Below are 14,900 nucleotides of genomic sequence, written 5' to 3' on the forward strand. Positions count from 1 at the left end.
AGGGCAAATCTCAGAGCCATTAGAAGAGAAACACCAAGGTTCTCAGCTCAGGGACAGGGTGGCAAAGACATTATTACAAGACAATTGGTTGCTGTGCTACTCCACAGCCGGAAACCAGGAGCATCCTACCTTTTTAATCTTTTTGATGTCTGGATCATCATCTTCTTGATTGCTTTGGTAAGGCCGCATTCGTTCCTTGGTTTTATTAAGAGCGATAATCTAGAACACAAAATAGGTCCATTTCATGATCTGGAAAATACTGGATTATTGCCATAACTCATAAGAAGTCATGCCTATAAGGTAGCATATGAGGTTCTCAGGAAATACTCAGTTTTTATTCACTCTCTCTCTGCCTTTGGTGCTATGACAGGGGAAGCATGAACTTCACCCTAAGCCTGTATTGGTTTTTAAATAACAAGTTATTATAAGAAGTGCCTGTGGAAGTGTGAACTGGGATCTGGGTTAGGAAATGTTGTACCAAACTCCACCCTAACTGCCAGTGATGACCATGCCAGTGATGACCAAGCCAGGCCTTCTCAGGAGCTGAGTGACATGTCAACCATCTTGCTAAAGGTAGCTGCCTGAGATGTCCTGTGGTTTCCAAATGCAATGACAGTCAGCTCAATGCTCATGCTTCCCTGTGGGAATAATTAACCTGTGGCCGTCCAACTACACACAGTACAGCAGACTCACAGATCTCCTTGGGGAAACGGTAACTGCATAGGGAGCTTCAGACCCATGGGGTTGGTCCCAGCCAGCCAAGAAAAGGTTAAAACATAAAAAAGATTGAAACAACCTGGGACCTTTTTCTATCTCCAGCTCAGTTCTGTGACCTGCGAGGGACAACTCAAGACCAGATGGCCTCTCAACTGCATTGAGTAATAAAATTCACTGGACTGCCACTCTATTGAAGGCTCTTACAAATGTAAGAACCTTTATAGATTTACTAACAAGCAAACTCAGAGCTACGGGATCATAATTGCTCCCTCTGACCTGTCTACATTTTATCCTCAAGACCAAATACACATCTCCACCATGTTCTGGCAGGGAAGTGGGGAAATAAAAGGAGTAGGAAATAAATTATGGCTCTTGTCAAGCAACCACACAAGACATACCTGCTCCTGACAGTTTTTAACTGCAGTCTATGTTCAGACTAAAATAGAATGTAGTGAATACAGAGAAGCACACACAGATAAATATTGGGGAACATCGCTTGGTGCTGAGTCTCTCTTATAGAGGAAATGCCAACCTCTTTCACTTAGCAGACAAGAATCTGCTCTAGCTTACTGTGGCAAAGAAAGAACACAATAATTTTGTTTTAAATTACAGTGCCTGATATAGTTTTTAAAAGGCAGGTTTGTTAAGTTTTCTGTTGTTGTTTTTTTCACTATATCAGATTTCAGGGTTGAATTGGGAAGTGAACAACACTAATGATATGGTGAGCATGATCTGCAACTTATCATCACCGGAGAAGCAAGCAGATCCCAGATGGAACCAGCTTATGCCCATGCTCTGTACACTAGAGGTGATGTACACAGGCAGCAGGGGGTGAAACCCCTTCACAGGATTCACAGAGTATGTCTAAGAGGAAGATGTGAGGAAATGAAGAAGAAAATGTTGTCCAATACCAGAAAAGTGATAAAGTTACCAAGGCTGAGGAACCTGAATTATTTCTGTCACCAAGGATATAATTAGTAGTAGGTTTCATTCTATCCAATTCTTCTCTTCAAAGCTAAGTAATACTAAGGCACTGCTGGTCAGAAAGAGGGGAAAAAACTCATTTTCTACATTCCTCTTCAAATCTTTAACTATTGAACACTTCCCACGAGGAATGACAAGATAGCAAGAAAAGGTATATATATAGTATACACACACACACACACACACACACACACACACACACACACACACACACAGAGGCTTCTTGGAGAGAGAGGGAGGACCAGGCACACTGCCATTGTTGCAGACACTAGACCACCTTCCACTCTAACCTGGTATCGGTCTCACTATCTAGGAGTATAGGGCTTAAAGTTCATGCTAAGGGGATGGGGGAAGAAGAGGGATATAGGAATACCAACTTCAGGAAAAAATGCACCCTAACAAATGTCTTACATTTTACTTTAAACATGTTTTTCAATATTCTAGAGAGGAGACGTTGGAGTCCTTAGATCTAGAAAAAGGAAAGTCATTACGAATTCATTTTTTGTCCTTCCTCAGTTATCATTTGGATTTAATTGAATCTATGACAGACTCACAGTTACCATTACCCTAGGACTCCATCTGGAAAGAGTTAAATATTGTAATCAACTCTGAGTATCCAATCAAATGAAGGGCATTGGGAGCACAAATAATTAAAAAACAGCCCATAATCCTGATATTTTATTGAAGCATATTTGCCTAATTTTAACACAGACATTAGAGTCATTCCTAATGGAGATCAGTAGCCTGGCCATGTATGTGTTGAAAGCATAGAAACTAAGTTTGGGATTAAAAATTTACCCTGATATGCCTTAAGTAATCATAAGGATATGACAGTCAACATGAAACAATGAGAAAGAATCCATCAACTGGGAAATACCTCTGATTTAAGCCTTTCGATTTCCGTATCTTGATCTTCGAGTTGATGCCGTAGTTGGTTAGCTGCAATTTTTTCTGTCTCTACGATCTGAACTAGATGAATGTACTTCTGCATTAACACTTCCCTCTCAATCAAAATGTCTGCATAACTTGGGAGAAAAGTAGTTAGTCATTGAGGTATTGTTCTACTGTAGTTCCATTCAGAAAAGCATGCACTACGTTTTAAAAAGAAGCCATAAGCATAGCTCGTTTGGCTAGCTCTACTCTATGTAAACATTAACTTTGGTTTACACTTGGTACCCTCCATCTGTAAAGAATTTGAATCATTATCATTTTACATATATTGTTTTCACAGAGTTCATTTAAGTTTTGGCTTATGTTTGGCATCCTTTAACTATATAGAATTTGAATCACTATCATTTTATATATATTTTATTAGAGTTCATTTAATAACAGCTGCCACCCACAATTTTAGCACATCAGTGAGAAAAGTGCAAAGGAAATGTATTGTTTTATAAAGAAAACAGTACATCTTTTTATACAAGAAACTGAAGTCTTTTGAATTGGTGGCACATAGTTGATTTCCAGGAATGATATTCAAAGTATTTCACTGGGTAAAGCACTAGCCAATCAGAACAGACTTGCCACCAAGCAGAATAAATGAAACAATCAACAGAATTGGCACTGGCTGAAAAGAACTATGATGACTGTACCAACAACCACCAGCCTTGCTTTGCTCTCTTTAAGATTTTGAGACCACTGTCTACCCTTGCACTTTCCAGAATCAACAGAAACAAAAAATTTAATTCTGGAAATAAGTGTAGATTCTTTGAGCCCTAACTCCAACAGTCTAACCTATGTCCAATTCTTTGACCAAATGTGATAAAGGCAAACTGACTGTGATATTTTTATTGATTATGCCAGTCTGTGGCATCTAAATTTTGTCTCCAGATCTTCTTGCACTATTCAAGGTGGTAAAATGGATGTTCTTCCATTCACATAATCTTTCCCAAATGGTATGATGATAGCAATAATTAACAATAGTTTTTATTTATTGCATGTGTAGGGAATACCATACATATTCTCATCTCATCCTCCCAGTAACCTGAGAAGATAGGATTTATCATCCCATTTGTACAGACAAAGAATCTGATCCTCAGAGGTCAGACAGCTAGTAGGTGGCAGGGCTGAGTGGGATTCCAATCAAGGTCTGTCTGACTCTAAGCCCATGTTCTTAACCACAAGCTAAACTTTCTCTAGTGAGAAATGGTGCACTGGGTAAAAACAAGAATGTTGCAGCAGATACATTTTGAGATATAAGCCCAACCTTCTACCCACTTACATCTTTGGGAATGTGGGCCCTAGCAGCTATGTTTGTACCACAAAACCTGCCCCAAATGACCACATTAAACTGGCCTAAAAGGATATAAGTGGCCCAAGCTAAACAAAATAGATTCTTTCTCCCCAGAATCTGGGATTGTGCCTCTGACCTATTTGCTTGAACTGAGAAGATCTGAACTTGGAAACTCAGGTTGGCATTGTTGGGCAGCAGTATTTGGCCACATCTATGCCCAGAAAAGGTGTCTTCTGAGAGAGAAAAGAATAGCAGATGTTCAGAAGAGTAGAGACAGGAGACACAGGAAGTCTGAGTCAGAAAAATAATGACTACCTGGTTCCTGTCAGCTTTCTAGTTTACAGGTCAATGAATGTGCTAAGCACTACACCAGACATGGCTGAAACTAAGCTGGGTAGCTGGAGAGATAAAGAACATTGAACAAAAAAATACAAAGAGATTGGAAATAAAAGAAAAATTGAGCAATATGGAGTATAGATCCAAGAAGTCTACTAGCTATCATATGAAAGTTCCAGAAGGAAAAAAAACATAGACTGTGATGGGGGGAAAGCATCAAAAAAATGAAAGAAACCTTCCCTGAACTGAACATGGCAAAGTTCAAATATAAAAGGTAATCTAGACAGGATAAATGAAAACAATTCATACCCGGACACGTCTTGGTAAAATATCAGAGCTCTAAGGGTAGAGAAAAAAAAATTACAAAAGCTCTCAAAGAGAAACCACAGATAATCTAAAGAAAGTGAGAATCAAGATGGCATACTTCTCAATCTGTAACTTGAGATGCTATATCACAGCAGAGAATGTAAGGGGAAATATTTATAACTTAAATTCCTACCCCTGGCAACCAATCAATAGATTAAGTGCCAGTTCCAAACAAACAAAAAACCAGTTTGGTAACCTCCACACTTAAAATAGGAGAAAAGTTATGAGGAGTTTCCCAACCAAACAGAACAGAAAACAAAGACGTAAGATGACATGGCATGCAAGAATACAAGCCAGAGAGAGTAAAGAAAGCTAGAAAGACATGAGAAGTTAACAATGCAAGATTCTCCTTCAAGGAGAAAATATTCAATCGCATGTGATTACCTTTCATTCTCCATGGAACCAAACATCAAACCTTGATACTTCGGTACACAATATTTGTATAACAAGGATGTAAATGCCCCTTATTGCTTTTTAATTTTCAGAATCAACAGAGGCTTAAATTTAGAGCAAAGGAGCTAAACGTTTAAAAGTTTATAGATAGAGAATAAATAATAAAAGTAAACCAGGGAACAGGATTCTAAAGCATGAAGGACTCCGCAGCCTATGAGCCCTAAGGATCCACAATCAACTGAGTTAGTGGTTTTGATTGTCTTAATGTCTATAACTAAATCAACCATGGTGGACAGATTTGACCAAGAGAACAAAGATGAAGTATCAGGTTATTGGAAATATCCAAAGTTTCATACCCAATTAGCAGTCCACTTATGGAATAAGCATAGACTTCATTGCTATTAAAATGCTTTGGCTTCACATCATAAGATGCCAGAGCTTTGATAGAAGGCATGGCAAGATCTGACTTTTTAACAGGATCACACTGGCTGCTGAGACAGGAAAGGACAAAAGTAGGGGTTTGAGTGAGGGAAACCAGTTGGAGGTTCCACAATAATCGAGGCAAAATGTTAAAGATTGGCCCAGCACCTGACATGGGGTTGGCACAAAATATTCATTCAAATAAAAAGTCATTGTCAAATGAAGAAAAAAAAAAGTCATCTAATTTTTTATTTCCATGGCTTGTTTTTCACACAATAATTTTCATTTTTTGTAATTTTAAAGTTATTTCATTGGGTCTCCTTAGATGCCTAACTACTCTTACTGAGATATCCTCTCAACGTTATATCACAAAGCTCTCTTTGTGTTTCCCACTAGTAAATGAATGTCTACCTCAGAATTGCATCAAATCATCTGAACATGCATGTATGGTTTCCTTTCAGTGTAAGACACTTCAGAGGTTTGGTATTTCTCTTCTATACTTCCAATATAGGTTTCATCTGATTACATTTTCTAGTTGCTAGAAAATGCTCAAGCTTAAGAATTTTTTGCCTAAGCTATTCATTATTTCTATGCTGTTTGTTTTTTATTTAGTTTAATGTCCACCAAGGGGGAAATGGTTTCTCACTGCCAAAGGAAATAATAAAATTAAGCCATTAAATCAACATGGTGAAAGCCAACTCATCTGTCAAATACTAGCAGATGGCAAGTTTGAGGTATATGTACAAATACGTAAAATATTCATGTGTAATATTTATAATCAAATCCAAACCACCACTATTCCATATAGGATCAATGGAAACATTCCAATAAAATCCTGAAGAGTCCAGTCAAAGGCACAGTATAAAATCATAAGCCTTAATTATTTTTAAAGAAGAATAAAAATCCTATTCGCTGAACAAAGAATTATTAGATGGGCCAGAACCTCATCCTAATTACTTTGATTAAGGACATAGTTACAAATGAGAGAGTAATATTATAGCTAATATGCTAATGAGATATAAAGAATAAGAACTAGAGTAAAACTCAAACTGAAAAGTCATGTAACAAGTAACTAAAGAAAACTGCTACTAGCTTCAGGATTATGCTCAATTTCATTGAGAAAACTCTTTATGAACAACATCATCGTACGACAGTGTCTCTGGGAATTGGGAAAATCCAATCCTGGATGACAGCAGTGCAGCGCCCCACTAAGCAGTGCTTGGCCTTCCTTCACCCGGCTGCCGGCACCGGCTTCCCTCCGGCACCAACCCCGGGACCCAGGCTGGCTGCACAAGGCCTGTGGAGCATTCATTACTCGCGGCTGCTTCAGCATTACCACCTTCCACTTTCTTCTGGCTTTCAAATTCTCTTATATCAATAGTTCCACCCACTGACTAATCAATATTTTTTATGTATCACATTAGCATGAGGTTCTAACACTATATCACCCTCACTAATCTCCTCTCTCTCCACAGCCAGCTCTCCTCTCCTAAGCTGTCCCCTTTACAATGAATGTGCATTGTCTTTGCAGCCTATGAGCCCTAAGGATCCACAATCAGCTGAGTTAGTGGTTTTGATTGTCTTAATGTCTATAACTAAATCAACCATGGTGGACAGATTTGACCAAGAGAACAAAGATGAAGTATCAGGTTACTGGAAATATCCAAAGTTCCATACCCAATTAGCAGACCACTTATGGAATAAGCATAGACTTCATTGCTATTAAAATGCTTTGGCTTCACATCATTCAGATGAAAATAAGACTGAGTCTTGCTAGCCATTTCTCATGAACTGGGGCCAGTATTATGTGATTAAATTACTTTTAAATGTGTCAGTGTTCTCAAAATACAATAATGGCCAACTACAAGCAAAAGTATAAAACAAGCTTCCTGGACCAGATCAAACCTTCAAAAGATAATTTGATTTTCAAAACAATTTTTCCCTGAGCCAGGTCTAAGGGAGAATCCAACTCTACATCTCAGAAAATGACCCAAAGGGCTTCTAAAAGCCAACTATGGCAAGTGGATTCAGCTCTGTGTACAAAAGCCAGCAGCAAGAATGTGCTTTTCATGGCACAAAAAGACAGCACACCCAGGCTGGTACTGAGAAGCCATCCCAGGAAACAGCAGTGACCAAGAGAGGGGTTCTGATTAGTCCCTGTTTCTATGTAGTTTCTGATCAGACCCTGTGTCTGTGTAGTATCTGCAGGAGGATTATTGCTCAGAAAAAGAACTCAGCTCAAGTTAAAGTAGTCATTAGTTAATCAAAAGCTCAAATTAATAACGAAGAGTGGTGCAAAAAGAAGGATCAATGAAATCATAATTATTGAGCATTTTCTATTAATAAGGCAGCAGTACCTAATTAATGACATCAAACTGTCCTCTAAAGGTGAAATATTTAGTCAACCAACCAATTGCTTTAATTAGCACAATGCCAAGCAAAAGTGGCTGACAAGTTCTTTCTCTGAATCAGTTTCATTAACTTTCTGGCTCTGCTTATGTATTAACAAAGTCAGGATGAATTTCACAGATCCAAGATTACACCAAGAACTCAACTTAATGAAAACGTTTTTATCTTCCGTGGTTTAAAAAACAAAACTTAAAGAAGCATCACAATGCAAAAAAGTCAAATAGAAGAAATCAGGTATAAAACAGTCAGATGGAAAGGAAGCCATCAAATAACCTAATCCTGGGCTTCAAGTCAAAGGAAACGTAAATATAATGGACCAAAAAGTTAGAACATCAGGACAAAAGATCAATTATTAACCAAATCTTCAAATCCAAAGAGAAGAGAATTTTTACCATTTGGTTACCTAAACCACTGAAGTGTTTCTAAAGTCTATTTCCTAACAAGACCACACACGCCCTGATTTTGATCATATGCCAATCAATATTACATAGCTACCGACTCAGTTCCACTTATATGACAGTTCTTATGATATAGAAAAAAAATCTATTACTTGAAATCTCACCATTTTAAAAGTAATTTATACTCTGTATTTTCTTACTAGTAGTACTTGGCTTTTCTGGAATGAAAAAGATAGGCAAATACACGTTTTAAATTATTTACTTCACTTTAATTCCCAGATAGAAGGGAACACAAGTGGTGACAAAGATTGTGTCTGGAAATGACCCAAGGGCTCTCCTTGCCAACTTGATACTTCTTTCACCTTTGAAGCCCTGACCTTTTTCTACAGCAAGTCATTCTACATTAGTTCTAACTCTGGAGCAAAACCCTCAGTCAGAGCCATTGAGAGCAAAGACAGCTGAACAGTGTGCCTAGATCATGATGCCAGCAAGCTGCCCCCAAGGCCCACCTGGAGAACAGCATTTAGTCGCCACCCCTGCACATCTCTGAGAAATATTTTGGAGAAAAGAAACTGAAATATTTTGGAACTAGCACCTTATACTCTCAACCCTGACCTCACATAAATCCATTTTCATCTCTGAATCAAGGAAAAGAAAAATAAATGGAAAAGGGAAGAACTGAAGAGAAAGAGACAATAACTAAGAGAGGTGCAATTCTGCACATTGATTAAAGGTTTGGAGGCTGATTAACTTGGGTTTAAATCCCAGCTCTGCAGCTAAACAACTTTGTGTTAGATCTTGGACAATCTGCTTAATCATCATGAAACTCTGTTTTTTCATCTGTAAAATGGGATTAATAATACTCCCCTGGTTAGCTGTGAGGAATAAAGATTGGTACGTAAGTGAAGCACTTAGTGTACTGCATGTCACAAAGGAGGTGGTCAATAAAAAGAAGTTGAAGAAAGAAAAGGGGATGGGAGGAGACTTTCAGAGAAAAGTTTCAAGGGTTACAAGATCAGTCTAAACTCACTCAGAACATTCTCATTGTCTTTATAATCCATGTGAAAATATTTCCTGATCATCTACTGTACAATTAGCCTGTGCTTCATTCAGAAATGAATGTGCCCTCATCCTCTTCCTCACTCTCAAGACACAGCTCAGGAAACAGAAATCTCACACATGAAATATGTTTAAAAAAAATAACCTATATTGTAGTAATTGTTAAATATTCCACATGTAATAATGCAAGTGATTCAGCAATCTGGACAAGGGGGCCAGTGTGGACTGACCTGTTGGGGGAGGTTCCATGAAGGGGTGGAAGCAACATGTATGGACATTCAGAAGGGAGGGCATATCAGGTGAAGAAAAAGAAAGTGTGCCCTAGCTCAAGGTTTGCCACTGAAATACTGGGGATATGAGCAGGGAGTTGTGGAGTGAGGAGAGCCTAGATTAGGGAGGGGACACACATAAAGCTGTGAGCATGGGAGCCATTGGAAGCAAAGGAATGGGTGGGACTTTGGAATTGAATATGAAAATAAAGAGAGAGATCTGCCTGCGTTTTTTATTTTCCATTCCCTTTTTAGGCCAAGTGTGTTCCTTTCCATCTTCCTGGTATTTCTAAGGAGGAAACAAAATCAGATTCTTCTGTTGCCCTAGACCAGTGGTCGGCAATCTGCGGCTCTCGAGCCACATGCGGTTTGCCGCTCTGTTGACTAATGAGTTTGCCGACCACTGCCTTAGACAGAGACTGGTATCACATTTCCTGATAACCAGGCTTCCCAGGGCTGGGTCCAGATCCTAGCTCTGCCCCTCCCTAACTGTGCAACCTCAGGCAAACAAACTACCTTTTCAGACCTCAGTTTCCTAGAGGGAGTAAAAGAGGTACCTTTCTCATAGACTGTTGAAAAGATAAGTCAATCAACACACTTAATAAATTCCTCAATTGAGAAGCAATAGAACAGTTCCAGTACATAGGAACAAATCCACAAAAGTGATCTGTTATCATTGCTATTGTTATCTCTATTGCCTTTCTTTAGCTAGAAAAAATAACCATAGAAAACTCAAAGAATCATCTCACACATGACTAAGGGGGAAGTATCGAGGGATAACTCATCTTGGAACTGCAAATTCTTCCAAAGCTACCACTGACAGTGATATACCAATGAAAGACCCAGACAACCCAGTGTCACACAGAGGATTTGAACCCATACCTGGCTTGGTGAATGGCCTCCATCCACTCTTTACCATCCTGCTGCTCCTCACAGCGCAGCTCCAGTGGTTTCTGACCTTCATGGCCAAAAAGGACAGTAAAGTAATACTGAAGAGAAAAACATACAAACAACATTTAGTTTTATATTTCAAGCATGACTGCATAGCAACATGGTATTTCCCCACAAAGGGTATATGTTTACAAAATGCATTTGCATTATGTAAATCATATTTCAAAATGTAAAATCTCTCCCAGTCCCAGTTGGCAATGACTTTGTACCTAGAAGATACCATAGGTTGCATCTTAACCCCCCTTCAGCAAGAGTCAACCCATAATATCTCATTAGATGCAGAAAAGGTATTTGATAAAATTCTACACAAACACATGAATAAAATTCCTTGCAAACTAGAAAGTGAAATTTCTGAACCTGACAAAAGATATCTGCCAGAAATTTACTACATTTTACCTAATGGTGAACTATTACAAGCCATGGCTCTAAAATCAAAAGGAAGGAAAGGATGGCAATTATCACCACTTCTATTTACCAATCCTGTCTGGAGGGCAACATCCTATCTAATAAAGAGGGAATATGCTAATTGACCCTCACACCATCGCAAAGATGGCAGCTCCCACAGCCAATAAGGAGGGAATATGCTAATTGACTGCCCTGCCCTCAAAGATGGCAGTGCCCACAGTCACAAGATGGTGGCGCCAGTCCCCTTGGCCCCGCTGGGCGGCGCGCCTGCCTCCGGAATCCCCCAGTCTCCTCAGCCCCCCAGCTGCCCCGGGCTGGCCCGAGGCACAGGCAAGCCTCAGATGGCGGCTGCCCAGCCGCTCAGGGCCATCCGAGGCTCAGGTAACCAGGGAGGGCTGAGGCTTGCGCTGCCGGCAGTGGCAGCAGCAGAGGTGTGATGGGGCATCGCCTTCCCCTCATCGCCAGGTCGCTTCCTGCCCATGAGGGCTCCCGGACTGTGAGAGGGGGCAGGCTGGGCTGAGGGACACCCCCCCCCCCCAGTGCATGAATTTTCATGCATTGGGCCTCTAGTAGAAATATAAAAGAACAAGAAATGGGAGCAAAGAAAAAATCATATTCAAGATGATATAATTATTTATATTAAAAAGTCATTGAATATTATTAGGATAAGAACATCCAGCAAAATTGTTGAATATAAAATCAGTATATAAAAATTTATTACACTTTGGTACAATACCAACAATCAGGAAACTTAATCTTGAAAACACAGCATTTTCAATAGCAAAAAAATATTTTTTAAAAGCTTAATAAATATAAAAAAATATGTTTATCACCTCTAAAAATAAATTAGTCTATAATTTCAATAAATCGTTTTTTTGTGGAATAGGTTTGGGGAGGAGTGCCAGGTGTCCAATTTGACAAACTAAATCTAAATCTGAGTCAGGGGTAGGAGAAGATTTCAACTTAAACCAATCTACTTCAGGCTGGACATATTAATTACCAAACTGAGGCTATCTGGGAAGGAAATGTGACTGTAGAAATTTTTATTATGAGAATAACCAGAAAATTCACTGGGGCTGCCCAAGACTTCATCCTAAGGCATGAAAAGATCAGCCCCACAGAGCTGTTCTGAGAGGGAGAACCAGAGACCAAAACACAGGGTTCTTTCTGTTGTCCCACCTTCCCACCCCAACTCCAAACTTCTGTGTGACAATTAAATATTCAAACGAATTGAAAACACTCAGGATGATAATCCTGGAGATGAGAGGGTTGAGCTCTAAAAAAGAACAATAAATGGCCAAGAGACTTTTTAGGTTACCTGGGCATAAATCAGCAGCCAGTGGAGGACTGGGCCGTGCCTGTGATAAACCATGGCACTGCCCCATGGCAGGCCCGAGCCCCATGAATGACAAGTCGTCTTTGGTTCTTAAACCTCTTGTGCAGCCAGAGGACTAAATGCTATGAATTAGTGGCGGGTGTGGGGGGGGCAGGGAGGGGAATAACCTAATGATAGGGCTGCTGAGAATGGGAAGAATTGAGTTTAGCACTGTATCCAATAAAGGTTCATTTAAATTTGGGAGAAAAAGAGTAGAAATGCAATACAATAACAAATCAGTGGCTTAAAGGGCAATCCTATCAGTGATGGCATTTCAGTAGCTGCTGGCTACTATCCAAGCCCAGATGCCCAGTCCAAGGAGAGGAAACAATTAATGAACCAGCCCAATCTATGGAAAGACTGCAACCAGCAACTCAACAGCAGCTGCTGCTCAGGAGCACAATTAAAAGCCACCTTTATAAGACAGCCAGGCAATTATGTTAGCAGAGTACATGAAAGGTTAAGCCATGTCTCAGGCATAACAATGAGGGGGAAATTTTTGAGAAATACAAGTTATGTTTCCAGAATTTCAATTTGAAAAATTCAGCTCAATCACAAAAACTAACACTGCCTCTGCATGTACCTGAAAATTATTTATTTTTAGTCACTCATCAAAGTTTTCTCTGTATCTTCTGGCCACACTCGGACATGAACTCTGTATACCAAGGATTTACGTGTCCTGGGTTTTTAGAGGTCCCTTTGGGGGTCAAAAGTCACAGCGGACACTCTGTGTCCTCTGACCTTGCCCACTGCAGGAGCTAGAAGTTCCAAAGCACTGAGTCATCATGAAGTGCAAGGAAGAATGAAAAGGGAGTGATGACCTTGTTTATACCTTTAAATTCAGCATCTAAAATGACAGTGATGTCTCTTCTTTTACTTCCTGGATAGTCTCTCCTGTTACCAAATATTTTTCTCTAAGCAGATTCTCCCCCAAATGGGGGCCCTGAATTTCTCCCACTTCAATTATGTCTAAAACGGAACTCACTTGTTGCCTTCCTTTCCTCCCTCCCACTACCTAATGCTCCTCCTCCAACCCCCTGCCCTCATGACTATTCCTTCTCCTCCTGTCTTTTCTCTGTCAAGAACATCTTTATCTAACAGTTGTCCTAACTAAGAACGTGAAACTCACCCTCAACTTCTCCCTCTCATCAGCCCCACATTTGGTTTCACCAAAGCTCCTTCCTCAGAACCTGTTCTGTCAGCTTTATTGTCCCTCTCCTAGACTACCACAACAGTTGTATCCCAGATGACAGATATGACAGCTTTGAAATATGATGTCTTATAGCTGATCTCTCTCCCTCCTTGTATCCTGGCTGCTATTACAGCCCAAAGTGGAAGGTTAACGGCCCCTCCAGAAGGGGGACGGGATGACCTAGAGAAGTCCAGATGAGTTGGGAACACAGGAGAAGCATGCAGAGAAGAAGTGGCCAGGTAGATACAGAAAGCAAAAGGGGGCAGAGACCCACTGAGGGCTGAAATCCCATAAAAGGGTGAGGAGGTAAAAGGGATGATGACAAAGCCCAAAGCCAAGGAGCTTCTGTATCACTTGCCCTTTGGGGATCTACAGGATGTCATCTCACAGACTGTCCTCTTTCCCCACCCCCTCCTCATGACAACATGGGGTGGTGACCATGTCATGTAAGTCAGTAAAACTGGTGTCACAGCAGGTAACAAAAGACAGGGCCTAAGTTTTGAGTTTAGCTATCCAGAGCAGCCATCGCCAACTGGTGATCCATGGACCACTAGTGGTCCGTGGGGTCCGAAAGGTTGGCGACCACTGATCCAGAGCCTCCCTAGGTTCTAGTGTGAATATTCCAAGTGCACTATTGAGGACTGTGGGAGAAGGGCACCATCAGACCTCGTGGGGGTGCTATGCAGCCCCAGCAAGAGCCAAGGTGGGACCATGTAAGCAAAATGGACAGCCAGGCCCTGACTGACCTACCAGACTATGGACCTGATGTTACAGGTGATCTACACTTTAGCAACAGATGCCAGCTACACTTTAGAACAACGCCAAACCCCAGTGGGCACCAGTGTGGAACCCCCAAACTCTGATACACACACACACACACACACACACACACACACACTCACTCACTCACACACACACTCAAGGACATGTGTGTCCCGCTTACTGAGGCACCATCTTAGTGAGGTGCAGAGGAAAAAACGAATTACCAAAAGAGACCTTTTACATTACTGAAGCAGACTGAGTTTACTACTCTCAGCTAAATGCAGGTTTTGGTTTTTTCTTTCTCCACTTAGAAATTGGGGAGGGAGTCTTAAGGAAAAAGTCAGGTAAAATTTAGAAAAATACTTTCTTTGCATATCTAGGTGTAGTGAGGATAAATCTGCGACCCTACCTCTAGTCTTACCCAAGTCCTTCAAACCCAACCTAGGTGGCCAGAGTTCTCTTTCTAAAAGATAAACCTGAGCTCTTGTGTCTGCTTGCAAACCCTTGCTGGCGTTTTCATACTCTAAGGGCATACTTTATGCAGGCTGCAGACTCCCTTCATAAACTGGCCCCATTCTCCATTTTTAACCTTGTTTCTGCCAGTGCACACTGCACTCCAGCCATCCCGACCTGT

General features: G+C 40.5%; 1 protein-coding gene across 4 annotated transcripts in view; it reads right to left on the bottom strand.

Moving 5' to 3' along the window:
• RASGRF2 (Ras protein specific guanine nucleotide releasing factor 2) overlaps window positions 1-14,900 on the bottom strand; it is a 188,227-nt gene that overhangs the window by 116,509 nt on the left and 56,818 nt on the right. For all 4 annotated transcript variants that reach the window (XM_080679969.1, XM_080679968.1, XM_080679970.1 and 1 more), the window contains exons 2-4: window positions 10,464-10,570; window positions 2,579-2,726; window positions 130-219 (exon numbers count right to left, since the gene is read on the bottom strand). In XM_080679969.1, coding sequence (XP_080536095.1) covers window positions 130-219; window positions 2,579-2,726; window positions 10,464-10,570 — 345 coding nt within the window. The remainder of the gene's footprint in view (window positions 1-129; window positions 220-2,578; window positions 2,727-10,463; window positions 10,571-14,900) is intronic.

Source organism: Plecotus auritus (assembly GCF_963455305.1).
Source record: "Plecotus auritus genome assembly, chromosome: 7".
NCBI classification, from domain to species: Eukaryota; Metazoa; Chordata; class Mammalia; order Chiroptera; family Vespertilionidae; genus Plecotus; species Plecotus auritus.